We start from the raw sequence: 18915 nt of genomic DNA on the forward strand, positions 1-18915 counted from the left end.
ACTGTTTGGAATCACATGGGTTGTTCCAAACTCAATTAATCAATTTTTCTTAGCTTAGTATGGAGGGGGCAAAGGTAAAGTGGAGAGGCGGGTTTGGTACCTGTGTCTTCTAGCAAGTTTATGGAATATTTGGTTGGAAAGGAATAATCATTGTTTTAGAAATCATAGGGGTTGTGTAGCAGAAGTATTTAATAAGGCTAAACTGAACATTAAGGACTGACGCAAGCATCTAATGTATTAGTCTCTGATTAGTTTCCTGCTTTATGGTAAGAGTTGTATTGTGTTTTTTTAATGTAATTTTATTTTTATTTTTTTTTATTCTTTGGCTTTGACCTTTTTTAATAAAACGATTATTGTCTTTAAAAAAAAAGCAAGATGAAGATAGTAATTGGGGGAATGCTAAAACACAACGCTAAATCTCGGTGGAAGCCACTTCCAGCAATTTTCCTAAAAGTAAAATTTGATCATTCTCTATTGTCAATTGAGGTCCCTACAGTATTTAGGGCTGGGCAGAATCCGACTCGATCCGAAGTCTAGGATTGGGTCGGATTGAGTAGGCCCACTTAGATCTGACCGTACATCGAGTCGAGTTCGGATCAGTGTTCAATCCAGACCGATCCAATCTACAATGTTCATTCAACATTGTTTCCTGTAATGTTGTCCACTTGAGATTGGGATATATCTCATTTTTTGTTTAATACAATAAACTGATCTAGAAAAATAGATGGACGACATGGATGAAATAAATACATCATGGTGGGGTCAACAGAGCACCGACCACCAATCATTAGCTGGTGGCAGGGGGAGTAGCCAATCCGTCTCCTCAGTCATCTCAACCGGCACCTCGAGCACTGTTCTGACTTCTAACTCCTGACAGACATGAGGAAGCGGATGGGTAGGTGTACCATGCACCAGATGGTGCATTGACGTCAGCAAGTTTTGTGGGTCCCATGAGGTATGTGTTATATCCAAACCGTCCATCTATTTGGCGGGCTCGTCTTAAGGCTTGAGCTGAAAAATAAGACAGATCTAAAGATCAAGTGGACCACACTGCAAAAAGCAGTGGGGAGTTGAACGTCTACCATTGAAACTCTTTTAGGGGTCATAGAAGTTTCGGATCAATATGAAATTTGTTTTTCCTCTTCATCCATGTAGTTATGATCTTATTAACGGATTGGATGGAAAATAAACGTTATGGTGGGCCTTCCGAATTTTTTAATGGTGAAAATCATATATTTTTTAAAATTTTTCAAAAAAATAAAATAAAACAGAAGACTCGATCCAAACTGTACCCAACCCTGACCGAGTCGGACTCGGTTCGGGTCAGGCCAGCAGTGCAACGGATCGGATCAAGTCAGATGACTCGGACTCGGTCCCGAATCAGATCGAGTTCGGGTCAGTTCATTGAAAATTTCGGACCGAGTCGAGTTGGACCCAATCCGGTCCGACTCGACTCGATGCCCACCTCTAACAGTATTGGTGGAGTTTTTAGGAATGAAAAGGGTTCGATGGTTTTCTCGGCTATGTGGAGCGATGGGTTATAATAAGGTGGACATCTTAGCGACTTTGGACAGATTGTGCATCTTACTCAAGATCATTCTAATTGCGCATCTTAATTTTTACTACTTCTGAAGTTGGATCTCTCTTTTCTTATGGGGTAATTGTATTTTTTAAATGTATTGATGGATACGAATGGGATTGCTAATTCCCTTGCAAAGTGAGTGACAAGAGGATCACTTGTGAATTGTGATTGGCTCATCTTTACACTTCCCAAATTACAGTTTCATCTCTCTTTTTAATACACGTCCACATGCCAACACATATTGATCCTTGCATTATGGGACTAGCTAGTAATGCACCTTGTTATTACAATGTCATCTAACACATTAGGTACACCAGAGGCCTTTTTTTTTTTTTTTAAAGATGATGATTTTATTGAGAAGGGGCCAAAGGCAAAAGAATTACATTGCAAACCAAGATATACAAGAAAGATTGCAATCTGCAAGGCCAACTAAAATCGAAGCCCATTCCATAACATCTGCCTTAGCCCTCCTAAAAACTCCCAATGCATTCTTGCAAAGAATGCGGAAGCACTAGTTGTTTCTTTCCCCCCATAGTGCCCACAAGCCAGCCAAAAGAGCCATCCTCCACAACGTCTTTCCTCTCTTGCTAACCCCACCCTCATGCACAATTGGAGGAGATCCTTGATAGACTTTGGTAACACCCATGCCACCTCAAAGAGACCCATTATTATTTCCCACACCTCCCTAGCGAACATGCAATGAATCAAGAGATGGTCAATTGATTGTGCAATTGAGCGGAAATAAGTCGAAAGATGGATGCAGAAAGGTGAAACTTACTACTAAAGTGGGATCACGAACTTGGTTGCGAGCAGCATGGTGCTTCATGGAACAGTGCACTGATGAGCTAAGGATTGAGTAATGTCGAAGTTACAACCTACTATCAACCCAGCATATGAGCATAGGTGGACGATTCCTGAGGCTACGGTCTTCCTTCAGATCTGGCATGTAGTTATAGATGGAAGGGAATTACAACTACTGGCGATCATTAAGTCGGTTTGGCGTGATCACAGGGATGGACTGGACTATTCCTAGAAACTAAGGATAGATGTCTCGGAGGACTGAATAAACAGCGTTGCACTGGATTGATTTGTTGTTTGTATTGGGTTTGGTTGATTGATCGTGGATCCTCTCCTTGTAGTTTCTTCTGCTATTTATAGACTTCCTAATGCAGTCTCGGAAATAACCGCCACCCATGTGGCGATCTTTTATGTTGCAAACTGTAAAGTAGTGGTTACTTTCAATTGCTCATGCCTGGCCGTTTGTCGAATGCGTTCTTATCTCTTCGATAGCCTTCTGCACGATCGTCAGCGCTTTGACACAACCCTAACGGTTGCAAGCTCTTATCTTCAGATCACGTGCATGGCATTCCCCTTCGGAGATTTGCTCATCAAATGAGCTGTCTTCCGTATATTTAGCATATACGATGAAGACATCATGCGTGCCACGTGGCCACATCTACGCCGTCCATCTGGAACTGCCAGATCTTGTCCAAACAGATCCAAAGCCCAGGTTGAAAATCTGTATTGACCAAAATCCATGCTGTGAAAAAACCCCTCAGTTGATTTGATTGGTGGAAATTAATTAGTTTTTATGTACTGGGCATTATGTATATTGTGTTGGAAATTGTGCATAATGGTTAGAAATTAATCATAGTCACCAGAAATTGGGATAGTTGGCTGGAGATTGGTGAAAATCCTACAAATAGTCACGATTTGCATGGAACTTGAAGACGGCCTAAGCTATATATGCATCTGACGAAGACACAATCAATATGGGACCTTTATTTTCTAGATTGGTTGCATAACATATCAATGTTACATGTGCCTCAGTCTCATTTTCAGTACTTTTAAGTGGGCTGCAAAGGTAAATCTCACCCTGCCGTTCCACCTCAGTTTGATGACCCCAGCAAGCTTCACTTCATTGTTACTGCATTTTGAGCTCAAGGACACTACCAACAGAATAGCTATTTTCCTGTTGCATTTGTGACAAAAATGAAAAAAAGATACCACTGTTAGAAATTTTCTCTACAAGATTAGGCAAGCATACTAAATATATGAAAGCAGGCATTTTTCATATCTGAATATCTTTCTTTTTTTTCCTGCTATAGATGGCTTTCAGAACAAAAGCGAAGGAGTACCACCCTGATCAAAACCAAGATAATAAAGGTGTGTTGCTTTAGGATTTATTCAGGCGCATCAACAAATTGAAGTTGTCAGAACTTCCATGGTGTCTTGGTGGTGTTGGAAATGAAATCCACTGTACTTGGGCTTCTGTTTTCCTGCCATTTCTACCCAATGTAATAGAGGGAAGGTCTAGCATTTAGGGTGGCATCGGAAATAGGAACTTAGTTTGTTGGGTTTCTATTTCCCTGCTTTTTCTGCCAGAAATCATGACAGAAGAGCCAGAGCTGGAGATGGGCCAGATTGGGCAAGATGGGCGTGGCCTAGCAAAATCATTGTTTTGAATAGGCACTGCCAAACATTAAAAAGTTGGGCAAATCAAACGAAATCCTGCAGCCCAATATTTGCCACCCTGAGTAAGAAGATGGTTCTGCTTGTGAATTCTTTACATGTCATTATTTCTTCCTGCTTCATCTGATAGGGAATTGGATGGTTGTGTGTGTGTGTGTGTGTGTGTTTTCTTCTTCTTCTTTTTTGCAGAGGCTTCGGAGACGAAGTTCAAAGAGGTGATGACGTCCTACGAAGCCATAAAATTAGAAAGAAAGAATGGGAACTCCTGATTGGGTGAAGCAGTGCAGAAAATTGTAAATTCAGAGAGCAGCAGCAGGCAAATTGGATCAATTTGAACGTGGTCCTACCTTTCTTTTTTTCTCTGTATCAATAGTATCAACTTACCATAATTTTTTGCATGTTGTCTCTAGCTACATATTCTCTCTGGAGATTGCCCAGGGTTCAGGAAGCTGTTAATGAGAAATGAGTAATGAGAGGGTAGGTCGTTTGACGCTCTTTATTATGTATTACGTGAATACAAAAAGGCATGCATTCCCTGCATGGCAGTCTTTGTAAAATATAGGAGGTTCTTAAAAGTATATTCTTTGCCATGGTGGGTTCGGTCATTACCTCTATACAAGATATAGTTGGCCCACTTCTAGCTGTTCAAGTGATTGTGCCTGTTCTAGCCCTACCATCCGCCCCTATCAATGTTTCCTAAGGGTTGGTCGGCTGGGTTGTCATCCCGTGAATTGGCCTAGACGAGTGAGCCATAAAGACTTTTTTGTTGCTTGCATATCGAGTCCTTGCCTCTGTGGCAGACTCTGAGGAGTTTCAACACGAGGTCTTGGGCTCGATACCCATAGGTGGTGAAATCCCACCACGGCGTGCGTGGGTGTGTTGGGTGCATGTTTTTTTTTTTCAAAAATTCTTTTGCCATGGTCTCTCTCTTTGGCCCAATGGTTTCTAATTGAGAGGTTATACCTAGCACATTAATGCACCCGTGCACATGCTAATATGCAATTCGTCCATTTTGTTTTTCTAATTGAGAAGTGAGCTTAATTGGGTCAATGCCAATTATCAGGTGAGCTGGATTATGAAGAAAATAGATGATGAATTTTCCATCACCCATTTTGTTTTTATCATATTGTGGCCATGTAGTTCCCATGAGAAGGGTGCAACTGGCCTACGATGGATGGGGGAGCTGATGTAACACTTCCTCTTCTGTATTTCACAAGCACTGGGACAATCAATGATTTAAATACCAATACTGATACACATTTCATCCTTTGAATGTGGAAACATATTGGTATTGCATGGGAAATATCACATGTATCGGAGAATGTACTGTTGTTTGCCATTTGACTGAAAAATTGGGAAATGATGAAATTTTTGTTAGAACTTTAAGATATGTTGAAAGATACATTGATTGCACACTTGGAACTACAAAAATAAAAATAAAAAATGACAAAAAATAAGTATGCAGTACAGTCCTAAACTATGCACAGGAGTGATACCATTATATCTAATTCACAAATCATACAATACAAGTAGATTAGGAGATACTAGATTTGTGGGGGGTATGCAATCTTTTTTTTTTCCAAATTTCCAGTAGGGGATTGTATTGAAATGTATGACCAATACACATCGCAATGTCTTGCATGCATCAACAATAAGAAGAAATTTTCTGAAGGATTTTTGGCAAAATATCACAATGCAGTAATATGACACAAAATATTAGTATCTTATGATATTTTGTGTGGTACAGAGGAATTTAATAACTACTAATATTATATATCATATCAGCCACTCCCAGCTTTGATAATATTGGCCAATACTATTGATACTTTAATCACTAAGGACAACTATTATCGAAAGTAGGAAGAGAATCCTAATATTCTCAACAGTGGCCCCATTTAGTTACTGCCTACAGCTGTTGGAGAAACATCTGCAGTGGCCCACCAAACCCACTGGCTGTGGAAATGCAAGCTGACTCCACTGTTGATAATTGGTAGGGAACTACAGGGCCCTCATAAAACGGCCAGTTAACAGACATGAGTGATTCTGTACTTGTGGGGCCTTTACTTTGGTGATCAAAACTGTTGATTCTGTACTTGTGGGGCCTTTCTATCAATGGCCCGTGGATAGATTGTAAACGAAATGTGCCTGTTTCAAACAAAAGATAATGGTTTTGGGAGAATTTTTTGTATCCCATGGTAGGCCCATCATATAAATGATTTTGATCATTGAAAACTGTTCCCATATGGACGCAATCATCAGCAATTTTGTATGCCTAGTCTAGCCCACAAAGGAGCAATAATGATAGATTGTGAGGCCTCAAAATACTGGTAGATGATTAAAGCCGGCAGTTTAAGGTATGCACTACCCTAACCTAAAAATAAAAATAAAAATGGGGCATCTCATTCATCTTTCCAGTCTTTATTTGGATGGTGTTGATCATCTTATTCCTTCAATTCCAGGTTCATGTATGACCTACCAGAGCCCTTCTGTCCATGACTGTAGGTGACCCACCTAGGTCCAACGGAAGAATTTGAATCCGAACAAGAACTAGCAACATACCACTACTCAAACAGTTCAACTAACATGGATCGTGTGACTCCTGTTGTAACAGCAATTTTTGGGTTTCTGCTTTAGGCCAAGACGCATCCGCTGCATGCCAGCAAAATGCATGCAATTGCCTCACCAAATACCTTCTTACCCGCTAGCATGCCACTGCCTAGAGTACCCATACCATGAAAAATAAAAATCAGGCCTGTCCACTAAACAGATGGTCCCCATCATTTAAGTTAATGGGCAACTGTCTGATCTAACATTACAGGTTAGGACCACCTAGTGAGTGGATCAAATTAGATTTTCTATTAAGAGTGAATTTCATGGCCTGGACCACCTAATGTCCCATACAATCAGCCTGCTAGATGTAAATAGATACAGCACCACAAATGCGTTCGCCTGTAGGCGATCAGTTCTCTTTTGCTTCTACCTCATGCTCAAACGAAGGTGGAAAGCAGTGCCACAACAAAATCTCAATTGGAAAAATATAAAGCCAAGCATTCAAGAAAAGAGGGATCGTTATTGATAGTTCATGCACATGGGGACCATAGTTCGGAGAGCAGGACTGTTAATCTGGTGAGCCACAGCAAGGACATCGTGCTTGAAAGGTCTCAATAACTTCCATTGACAGCCTGTGTTCGACTGTGAAGTCAATAGATTGGACGCAGTAAGCCACAATTCAGAGACTTTTGGGGCATGGTCCATCACAGTTGAGCCCATCAGATCAACAGTTTGGCTCACTGAAGCATGGGAAACACAGTTGCAAACTGAAAACCTCGGGACAAAATGAACCGCCTTTCCACTCAAACAATCAATCTTCAAAATATACCCATGCTGCGAACTCATTGAAGGGACCAGATATACTACAACCCAGTAAAATTGAGCTTTCTTTCACAACCAATAGATTCCCAGGGATGACTTAAAACGATATCAACATCTGAGCACAACTGCTCTATAATCATGACTCAAATGTTCTTGAACAACTCCTGGTGAAGCCGCATGCTGCTTTCACCTCCGAGCCAGAGGTGGGGGCCCTACTGCTCCAACCCATCCGCCACTAACAGCAGCGCTGCTGCCACTTCCAGCTACAACACTTCCACCAGCAGCGGCATATGGATTCATTCCTTCACCAGCAGCCCCACCGCCCATCTGAACCTGCGGCCTTCCATACCCATCCAGATAGCCACTGCCAGCTACAGCACTGTTGCCCCCATATGGATTCATTCCCTCTCCTGCAGGCCCGCCGCTCATCTGAACCTGTGGCCTTCCATAGCCATCTGGATAGCCGCTGCCAGCTACAACACCACTACCAGCTACAACACTAGTGCCACCATATGGATTCATTCCCTCTCCCGTAGCCCCACCACTCATCTGAACCTGAGGCCTTCCATAGGCATCTGCATAACCACCAGTGCGGGCAACAGGCGGATATGGAGGATCTGGACTAGTGTATGTGCCCCCATATGGGTTTGGTGCTGAATAGAACATAACCATAGTATTAGTCCAAAGAAAATAAAACACATGCTAATCAAACAGGCATGTAAGGAGAGAGAGAGAGCATGCACTTTGATTACTTAAAAAGGCAGTCAGGCCTATTATAGTTGGCACCTGTTTCAACTCAGGCCGACCGACTATGTGGCCATCAAAGTGCATTTGGGCACTCCATATCACTCAATGGTGAGACTAGGACAACTTGAGAAATGCACAACACCACAAACAAGCCGTACCAAGTGCTCTCTTCTCTGCATTCAACACCTCAGCTCGTAGTTTCTCGACTTCTCTAGCCATTGTTACCAAGTTCTTCTCCATTGCTTGCATCTGCCCTACTTGCTCCATGTTCAAACCCTTCTCATACTCAAAAGCAGAACTTTGCACAAACAATGAAGGATAAGAAGCGAGCCATGGAGAGGAAAAATAGTAGAGCATTCAATTAACTATTTTCTCATACCAACAAACCGTACATGGGAGGGCCCATCTCTTGCCAATCCAAATCATACATATAGTAGGACCATGGTATATGGGAGATGCCCACAAAATTTACCCCTCATGATTAATTATTTGAATATCAATAGCATCGGCTGATACTAATTTTTTGAAAAAAGAGGAACAAAAACAAAAGTCTCGGCCGATATATTGCCAAAAATATCACAATATATCAACGATATATCAATATGTTGCGATATTTTGAAAATATTGCAGTATAAAGTTCCTGAATATCGGGGATACATGTGATATGTATCGACGATACTAAAAGAACAGCACTCCTTGCAAAACGAAAAAAAAAAATGTTAACAAAATCCATTTTTCCTCAAAAAATAAAATAAAATTGGGGATTAGATTCCTATGAGGACTTCAACCAATCCTTGTGAGCCGTTTGAAGAGGAGAGGATTTGGTTGTGGGAATCAAGATCGGAGAGTGTAGACAGGCCAGAACCCAATCAATGAGTTTTTAATTTTGAATTGTTTTTTCTTGTTCAAATGCTTTAGTATCAATGGAACCAAGTTAATAATTATTAATTTTACATGTTTTGCATGCTCAATCATGGATTTTTACCTCCATTTTCCACATTGAAAAATGGAGTAATTTGGGGAAATTTTGGAATTTCCCCCAATTTTGCCAATTTAAACTTGCAATTAGAGTGTGGAAAAATCATGTGAGGGTTATTGTAGGCTGATCTACAGACTGACAGAATTTTTTGAAATGTTTTTTTTTTTTTTTTTGAAGACACAGGGTGTCCCCACCTCTTTTTGAAGTGAGACTAATCCTTGCGGATACACGTAATCACCCACAACCACGTGTATCGGGTAAAGCCAAGGAGGGGAATTGAACCCTCACCTGTAGGGAGCAAACCTACGGTGATTGTGTTTAGAAAATAAAATAAAATAATCTTTTTAAATTACAATGTCCAACCAAAATTAATTCGTAATACATTTGTGTATTGATGAGTGCATGCTGATCTTAATAAGCCATAGTCTTTAATTTATTTTCAGAAATAAATTAATTTTTTTTTTTATAGAAAATTAACAAAAAAGGGAATATATTTTTTTAATACATGTATATTTTTACTTCTTTTTTGGCTTTGAATGTATTGATTGTGTTTTTGTATTTGTTTTGTCTGATTTATAAATAATATGAATTCATTTTAGATATAATTACATCAATTCTGTCACACAGCACATAATTTAGGACCCTATGCAAAAAAAATAAATTGTGCACTTTGGTTTTTGTGATCATTTGCTAAGCATGCAATAATGTATTTTTTTAAAGATTCTTTGAAGTTTCATTGAAAATTTTGAACAATTTCCCAATGTTTCTGAAAACAGTGATACATTCCAACTCGATACATACCAACATGTTTCTGTATCCCAAGGGTGGGATTCATGCATCGATACCAATATGATACCGATATTTAGATCACTGCTCAAGATGACCCCAGCTTTCCTGTTCGAAAACTAAATGTAGATTACTGGTATCATTTTCATCTGATAAGGGGCACATGAGGCATGGCACATCCATGATGGTGTCCCCCATATCAACAGCTTAGAATACCATCGGCCACCACCCAATCCCCCACTTCATTTTCAGATCAAAACAAAAGGCATTTCTTTCAATCAAGCTAGACCAAACTCTGATAGTAAAGAATAAATAAAACTTGAACCTAATATATGGAAGAAGGCCGAGAAAGATCAATCATTGAGAGGTTTGATTAAAGACGTCAATGCTTACCGTAATCTCTGATGTTCTTGCCTCAAAGTATCAAGCTCTGAATGCATTTCAGGTAACTTTTTTATGTCGGCATGGGTTTTCTGTAATTCCTGGGTAGCCTGCTGGATTTGGCCAGTCAGCTCTTGTCTCTCTGTTACTAGGCTCTGTGCCTCTTTATGTGCCTGCTGTAAATCCTTTTTCAGACTCTCACCAGCCCGGAGATCAGCCTCCATTTTGGCGATCTTTTCCAATAACCCTCTAATCTGAATATCGCTCTCTGTTTGGATACTCCCTACATGTGCCTGTACTCTTTGCATTTCCTGCTGAGCAGCAACAAGCTCCTGCCTCAGGGCCACATGAGTAGCAGCCAATCTTTGATTTTCCCTCAACAATCGGTCTGCCTCAGCTGCCTGTAGTGCTGTTTTGTTATCAAGAAGATCAGGAGGAAGCGCTTCCATAGGGCGGTGGCCTGCAGGTCCCATCCCTGGAAATGGACCATGGCGCATCATCCCAGGAGCTTGGATGGTGCGGCCTTCAAACGAGGATGGTATGTGTCCTCTTGCAGCCATTTATCTCCAGGTATTGATGAACCTGGAGCAAGCAGTGTTCAGCAAGTGAAAGCAAAAGGTTAGCTATCATATGCTTTGAAGTTTGGAACAAAGGCTTTATAATACAGTTTTAGCTTTAAAAAGGGAATACTATCGGGAAATAGCATAGATTATTTAATATATGCACTTCCAGGAGCTTAGAGGTTTCACCAAAGAAATAACCTTTTATATAGAGAAGGGCTCGCTAAAAGTCAATAATCGCAAAACATGAAGCATACATCATGCCCAGAACAAAGGAAGTTCCATATATAAAATTTTATTGCAAACCATGCTTTGGGGAAACAATATTGAACTTCGGGCCAACCATGTTTTTCAGCACCACCTCAGTCCAACCATGCTTTGTAGTACAGCCAGTGTTCAAAGTATCGGTATCGCCACAAGTTTCACCGGCCAGGGATATAAAAACAATATCGATATCACCAATAATCAGAAAAAAGGGGGGTAAACGGTGGAATTTTTCAGTGAAACTTCAAGAGATGCTAAAATACAAATATTTGCATATTTATGAATTAAAAAAATTACAAAAAGAATGCATACATAATAAGTTTCCATTTAATGGGGGCCTAAAAGCATGTGTTGTTGTAAGAAATCAGTCCAACAATCCCATCTATCCATCCAACCATCCAACCTTCCACCCAAAATCCACCGATATTACAAAATATTGACAACACGATATTTCTCTAATTTGATGTCAATATCCCATCTCTAAAGAACTCAAAAGGATATAGACATCAAATTGGCATTAAACCTAGAGTTAAATCATCCAAAATATATTCCAATCTTTAAAAAAAAAAAAAAAACCCTTGGGTTTACCCTACCATTTTAATATGGAAGCTCAACATCGATTGTAGGTCCCATGGCAACCTAGGTCATTCAAGCATAGGCTGAGTAGTGGGAAATGATAGATGTTCTATTTATTAAGCCTTTTTAATGCAGGACAATTAACCACTTGCTCTAAAAGTTCGAACTGATATAGCACGGCGAATTAATCCCTTTATCTCATATAGCCCAGACCCCACATCCATGGGTTAGGTCCTTGGCCGAACCCTCCTCATGGGCCCCAACTCACATGGGTTCCGCCTCATATAGGCCCCAAATCACATAGATTCCACCTTACATAGGCCCCAAATCACATAGATTCCGCGAGCCACCTACTCCGAATGTCCCCACGCATCGCACAGGCCACCCCACTCGAGCCCAGTGTAAAAATGCCCATTCAATAATCACTCCCGATGAGGAGTCTCGAACACGAAACCTCCCGCTCTGATACCAATTTGATGTAGGACAATTAACCACTTGCTCTAAAAGCTCGAACCGATATAGCATGGCGAATTAATCCCTTTATCTCATAGCCTAGGCCCCATATTCATGGGTTAGGACCTCGGCCGAACCCTCCTTGTGGGCCCCAAATCACATGGGTCCGCCTCACACGGGACCCAAATCACATAGGTTTAGCGGGCCGCCTATCCCGAGTGTCCCCCCGCATCCCACAAGCCACCCCATTCGAGCCCATTGTAAAAATGGCCTTATATTAATCACCCTCGATGAGGAGACTCGAACACGAAACCTCCCACTCTGATACCAAATTGATGCAGGACAATTAACCACTTACTCTAAAAGCTCGAATTGATAAAGCATGGCGAATTAATCCCTTTATCTCATAGCCTAGGCCCCACATTCATGGGTTAGGACCTCAGCCGAACTCTCCTCGTGGGCCCCAAATACATGGGTTCCACCCCCTCGTGGGCCACAAATTACATGGGTTCCGCCTTACACAAGCCACCCATCTCACACAGGCCCCAAATCACATGGGTTTTACAGGCCACCCACCCCGAGTGTTCCCTTGCATCCCACAAGCCACCCTACTCGAGCTTGGTGTGAAAATGTCCTTGCATTACTTTTACGACCCATGGGTAAGATTGGGACAATCTTTTTTCTACAAAAGATTTTAGTGCTCCCTCATTTTGAAATGAGATTCCAAGAATGCAGTTGCGTAAGCCGTTAATTATTGCAAAGCCCTTCGGAAGCCTAATTTCCTTGTCAATGAAAACAAGGTAAAAGTTTCCTCTCATTCTATCACCTTTTCTCACGCATCAAGGGAGGCCAACTCTACAGCTGACATGCTTGCTAAAGAAGGAAGCTCCAGAATGAAGATGCATATTGCCAACAGTTATCAATTGCCTTGATGGGTCTATGGTCTCCTCTTGGTTTCTTATAAAATTAATCAATTTCGATAAAAAGAAAAGAAAATAAGAGAAAAGAACTTGCAGGTGCAAGGACTTTGTTGCTCAGAGCAAAATTTAGAATTTGCAACTACAATGACAAGAAACAAGATTGATGCAATCAACAGAACCAATCAAAATCACTGCCGAAAACTACCCAATTACGAATTAGTGCATTCCAAGTAAAAGGTAGGTGCACTACAGGAGCATCAGTTCCTCTCAAGCAGCGGTGTGCACAAGTGATCTGAACCATTCAAGAGGTACACCATGAATTAGCCACAGGCAGAGTATGCAGCACTACAATCCTACCCATCAAGAAATGGGCATCTAAAATAAAGAAAAATGACCAACGGTTTACATTCAATCCCATCAATCAGATGGTTAGGATCATTTTCCGGGAGAGCCATTTCTCCCATGTCCTATCCATGTTGGGGCCCACCTCTTGAACAGTCCCGATCACCCACATACTACTCCAATTTAGGGATCAAATATATACTAACCCTATTCTGAATATTTATTCCCATAATCACTATAATTCCAAATCTTCTCTTTCTGAAAAAAATCACAGACATATTCTACCTATATTCACAACATTAGATCAAAAGCCACAAAAAAAAAAAAAAAAGATATTTCATTTCAATCACAACAAATCCCAGTTGGTTGCAATGGCGATAATACCACAATGATTCTCACAAACACGGAGAAATGGGAAAAAAGAAAAGAGAGCCCCCATTCACACCCACCCCGAATGAATTCCAAACATTCATTTTGTACTATTCCAATTCCCAAAAACCAAGAATGAGTGTGAGTTAATCAACCAGGGTGGGTGTAGATATCAATTCCCGAAGAATTCAATAAGACAGGAACGAGAAAAATACAAACCCTAAAAATCGAAACAAGAGGATGACTGACATTGAAATGAAAAAGAAAACCCTAATTTCTGTTTTCTATACGAGAAATGGAAGGGATTTTTTTCACCTGAGAGAGATTTTGTGTGATCGAATGCTGGGAAGGTTTTGAAAAGGAGACTGGAGACCCAAAGCCCTAAAATAGTAAAGAGAATGAGTTGCAGGCCCTTGAGGCGAGGTTTTTCCACTTGTACTCGGGTTTTCAGTTCTGACAAGTGGGGCCCACAGAAGGTTGCGTCCCCATCCGTGGATGGAGGGTTAAAAGATTTTGACTGATAACAAAAACTGTAGACGGAAATCTTGGAGATGTTTCCGGTTGGATGTGGACCTTTGCTTCTTCTTTTTCTCTCTTCTTAACCGTCTATTTGTAGGCTACAAATTGTAAGGTTCAGATCTTCTCATTTCAAGAAAGTTTTGAACATAGTCTATCCATGGAGATAGCCAACAGTCCAACGGTCTAGATCACTGAATAATGGGGCTTACGTTTCAGAAATGGAACCCCGAGCACGTTGTGTAAAACCTTAGATGGAGGATCGGAGGATCTTTATAAAAGAAGAGGGCAAGTTATTTGTACTCCGGCTTTCTATTACACTTGATATGCAGGCACAGAGAAGCCTTATCCGAACTAAATGAGTTTGTCGGATGAATATTTTCCACCTTATCAATTGAGCTTATTACCTCACACATATTCGGTCCAACTCATGCCATGGTGGTGGACTCAGGAGTTCAACATGAGATCGTGGGTTCGGATCCATTGGTGAAAATATACTGTGGTATGAGTGACTAGGTATGAGCAGTGTGAGTGTGTAAAAAAATATTACATTTGGAGCAAAAGTTGGGTTTGGGGTAAGTTGAGCTGTTTTATTAAGTTAAAAAAAAAAAAAAAACTTAAGTCGAGCTCAAGCTGGCATAGTTTAACTCGACTCTGCCTGAAACTTGGCTTTAACTCAACTGGGCTCGATATTAAATACCTTAAATATAATATAATATGATATATACTCTAAAATTCCTACCTAGGCCATAAGCCCCCTTTTTGTTTTTCCGCCTTAGTCGACTCTAGCGGTTGTCCCTACCTATCCGAGCATCGGAAAGCACCCGATTTGGCCCTAAATTCCATTCTTCCCTATTCGAGCAGAGCACATCCCCTCTCCCTCTCTCTCTCTCTCTCTCTCTCTCTCTCTCTCATCTGACCACTCATTGTTCTTATCTGGCTGTCCCTGTGACCCAACCCCCCTATTTATTTGCATAATTTTTTTAAAAAAATTTTTGGCAGTCGGCCTGCCATTGTCCATGGCAAACTGACTGGTGGGTGTCTATTAAGATTACACACACACATCATCATCATCATCATCAATTGAATTTATTATATAATAGTTTCTTATAGATTACTCAATAACATTTCCATGTACTGTTGAAATTTATGGTTAAAAAACTGTGTATCCACCATACATGTGGTCATCTATGATTAAAATTTAGGGTCATTTGGGTGGGAACCATGTATTTGATATATATTTGATCACGTGAATTATAATTAATGTGTATTAGAATCAAATTTAGGTGGATTTTACATCGACACAAAAGTGGAGCCCACCTAAGGTTTGGGAATCACTCCGTTACTCATTTCTAACCAAGCTTTTCTGATCAAAAGTCTATAAAAAATTGTTACAGATGATAATAGTCTTTAGAGCTCTTGGGTTCATGCGAAATACTTCCGTGATAAATAATTCTGAACCCAAAATATTCCCTTTGATGCATCTTGGGCTTGGCGGAGCATTCTTGGTGTTAGACCCATTGCTAAGCCCCCCATTAAATACCTTATTGGAAATGGTAAAAAAAACCAACTTTTGGTTCGAGGGGCTTGGGCTTGAGAGCCTTATAAATCGATTTGGGCACAGGGCTATCTATGACCTTGGTTGCAGACGAGACATCAAGGTTAATGAGTTCATTCTCAATGGATCTTGGTCTCTCCCCCTTCCAATCTCAGCCAACCTTAAGGAAATATTTGATGGCATTCATAGCATCCTTATCTTTAATATGGAAGATCAAATAGTTTGGACTAATGATCCTTATGGGAAACTTACTTTTTCTTCCATTATTAGTGCCTATAAGCCTTGCTCCCAAGATGTTCATTAGCATGATCTTGTATGGTTTAAGGGCCATATCCATGAACACTTTATTATTGCATGGATGGTCTTAACTGGTAGACTCAAAACCAAGGATTGGATTTCTTCATGTGGTATTCATGTGGATGATAGTTGTGCTTTATGTATTCACCTGTTGAAACTATTGACCATCTTTTCTTTAACTGTTCCTTTGTCCATTGAATCTAGAGCCAATTGTATTTTAGGTTGGGGCTCCAAGCGCCCCCTATAATGCTCCCTCTTATAGAATCTATTAAACATCTTGTTGGGAGTCTTCTTCTAAATCTTGGGTGTAACTTGCTAACCAACCTTTTGTTCTCAACCCTTGTCTGTCATAATTGGAAAGAAAGGAATTCAATGATTTTTTCAGGCAAGTCGTCCTCTGAGGAGTTCTTCCTCCATTCTATCATTGGGGATATTAGAGCCAGAGTTATTTATATTTATCATAAGTTCTTCTATTGTATTAGAAATACCTAACTCTATTTCAGTCCTTTGGGATTTCCCTACAGCCTTCTCTAGGGGTCGCAGCCATTTCGCTCTTCTTAATTACCTCATCCCAACCTCCATGGATTGGGAAGTGGTGCCTTGTCTGTTCCCATACAATTGGCAATGTCATGGGACTCCTTTGTTTTTCCCCCTCTTCCCATTTTGCCTATTAGGGTTTTACCCTTCAGGACTTGGACCTTAACCCTCATGATAAATGTCTAAAGATTCTATATATTGGCTTTTCTAAATTAATATATACGGATATTTCAAGTATTTCCCTCAAAGTGCATAACGCTCAAGCTGCTAGAGCCATTGAAGATCCTTCTAACTCTTCTTGGAAAGTGAGGCAGTATGCAAGATCTATTGCCACTCGCCTCACTGGCCTATGTTTCTCTGTTTGCACTGCCTCAGGGCGTCATCGACGCCTTATTACTGACCTTAGCAGACTGCATCATTTTGAACCGGTTGCTCAACTTCATTCTGACATTGAGTTTGCTGCTATATCCTCAGCAACTGCTTGACTTTGGGTGTGCAGGGTGCTTTGTTGTGAGCTCCCATTCTGTTATAGTGTTTTGAGTGTTTGTCTTTGGTTTTGGTCTTTCTCCTGACTTGGGATGTAGGCCTTTCCCAGTGTTGTTTTCCTCCCCAGAATGTAGGGCCTTTTGTTTTTTCTTTTTTCCTCTCCCAGTGTTTTAGGAGAAATCTTTGCCTTACTTTTTTCTTGGTGCTAGTAGCTCCTCTATGTATTTTTAGGCTTTTTGCCTCTTGTAAGTGATAAATTCTAAGCTTACCTTCCAAAAAAAAAAGGTGGAATCATGTGAATTGGAATTAATGTGAATTTGAAACCCAATAATTGTTTATTGCTAGATTATTTATTGTTTATTGTTTATTATTAGAATTTTAACTTATTGTTAGATTGTTTATTATATATTGCTAGAATGTTTGTTGTTAGATTACAATACTTTATTATTGTAGTTGTAGCATAAGTTAATTACTTGTCTGTTTAAGGGTTTCTATGTTACCAGGCATAATATATACGGTATGTTTTTTTAGGCATAAAAATTCTCAAATTGACTATTTTGTTATAGTTCAATGTTGGATAGATATGAATGCTTTAATTTCTTCTAATTTAAATGCATATATTTGTTCCGATTCATCTCTCTATTTCTCTATAAATATATTTCTTACATTTATTTTTGTCATAAAATATCCACACTTTGTGGATACTTAGCATATAAATCAAATGCATGATTAATATTTCTAGAGAGACTAGGGAAAATGCTATCAGAATTTTGACGTGACATTTAAATTGAAAAATAAAAACATTACAATCTATCTAACCTTGAATGAGTAACTAATTTAGACAATTGGATAAGTATAGCCTATAGGAAAGCGTTACAATCTTTATAGTATATATAATTTCTTTCCATGAGGTCCAAATTATAACTCATCAAATCTTGTTCCATTGTAAGTTGATATCACTTTATTTTGATAAATGTCTAAAATTAGTTTCTTATCTTTATGTTTATAAATGACTATTGAGGAAATCCCAATTACCCTCGATGTAAGTGTGTCAGCCACATCTCATCTTTTTTGTGAAGGGTGAAGTGTCATAAAATTCAGCTAAAAGAAAAAAAAGATCATCAATATGAGATGACTTTGAAGAAGTTGTGGTTAATGGTGCGATGAATGTTAGATGTATTCATTGCAAATCATTATACACTAAGAATCATCAGGGGACAACTACTCACTTAAAAAGATATAAGCAGAGTTGTTTGAAGAGACCAATAATCTCAATTTCATGTCAACAATTGTTTTTATTTAACAAGTTTGAAAGAGACGACTCTCAAGGTATACTTTTCACTTATAAGTTTGACAAATAGAAGCTGAAAGAATGGTAGAATAATAAACATTAAAGAAAAATCCTTTATAAGCTTGGAAAATAGAAGCTGAAATAGTGTTTTTATATTAAGTTGTTCATTTCTAATTTCTATTTGATTTCTAACTATGCCAAGATGCTATTTTTTTTGTAAAACATGGAGTGTAGATATATCGTCATCTGACCCATCGACTGACGTTTAGGATTACGGTTCCTTAGCCCACTCTCCAAGGTATGAAAAAATGAAGATATATTGTCGTTCATGTGTGACAAAGTTTGTTAACAAAACTAATTGGCTTAGGTTACACCTAGTATGTTGGAGTGGAGATACAAAACTGTGTCATAAAGTCCTAAAGGAGGT

The 18915-nt window shown here is 39.7% G+C and overlaps 2 protein-coding genes across 2 annotated transcripts in view; one reads left to right on the forward strand and one right to left on the reverse strand.

The window, feature by feature from the left end:
• The window catches only part of LOC131218836 (uncharacterized), a 29251-nt gene extending 24607 nt beyond the window's left edge, over positions 1-4644 (forward strand). Inside the window, exons 6-7 of the mRNA XM_058213678.1 lie at positions 3691-3748; positions 4244-4644. Coding sequence (XP_058069661.1) covers positions 3691-3748; positions 4244-4323 — 138 coding nt within the window. The 3' untranslated portion in view covers positions 4324-4644. The remainder of the gene's footprint in view (positions 1-3690; positions 3749-4243) is intronic.
• Positions 4645-7421: 2777 nt separating this feature from the next.
• Positions 7422-14273, reverse strand: LOC131218837 (protein FLX-like 2). The gene is made up of 4 exons (XM_058213679.1): positions 14119-14273; positions 10332-10901; positions 8332-8471; positions 7422-8079 (listed from the first exon to the last, which is right to left on the reverse strand). The coding sequence occupies exons 2-4, from the start codon at positions 10877-10879 to the stop codon at positions 7613-7615; spliced, it is 1155 nt and encodes a 384-aa protein (XP_058069662.1). The 5' UTR covers positions 10880-10901; positions 14119-14273; the 3' UTR covers positions 7422-7612.
• Between the last annotated feature and the right edge of the window lie 4642 nt (positions 14274-18915).

This window comes from Magnolia sinica, chromosome 11 (genome assembly GCF_029962835.1).
Source record: "Magnolia sinica isolate HGM2019 chromosome 11, MsV1, whole genome shotgun sequence".
NCBI lineage: Eukaryota > Viridiplantae > Streptophyta > Magnoliopsida > Magnoliales > Magnoliaceae > Magnolia > Magnolia sinica.

Excerpts from the sequence above, each read along its gene's own strand:
- LOC131218837 (XM_058213679.1), bottom strand. The coding sequence starts at position 10,879 with ATGGCTGCAAGAGGACACATACCATCCTCGTTTGAAGGCCGCACCATC. Across the intron at positions 8,472-10,331 it reads CAAGAACATCAGAGATTACG|TTCTGCTTTTGAGTATGAGA; the intron begins GTAAGCATTGAC and ends GTTTGTGCAAAG. Across the intron at positions 8,080-8,331 it reads TGCAGAGAAGAGAGCACTTG|CACCAAACCCATATGGGGGC; the intron begins GTACGGCTTGTT and ends TGTTCTATTCAG.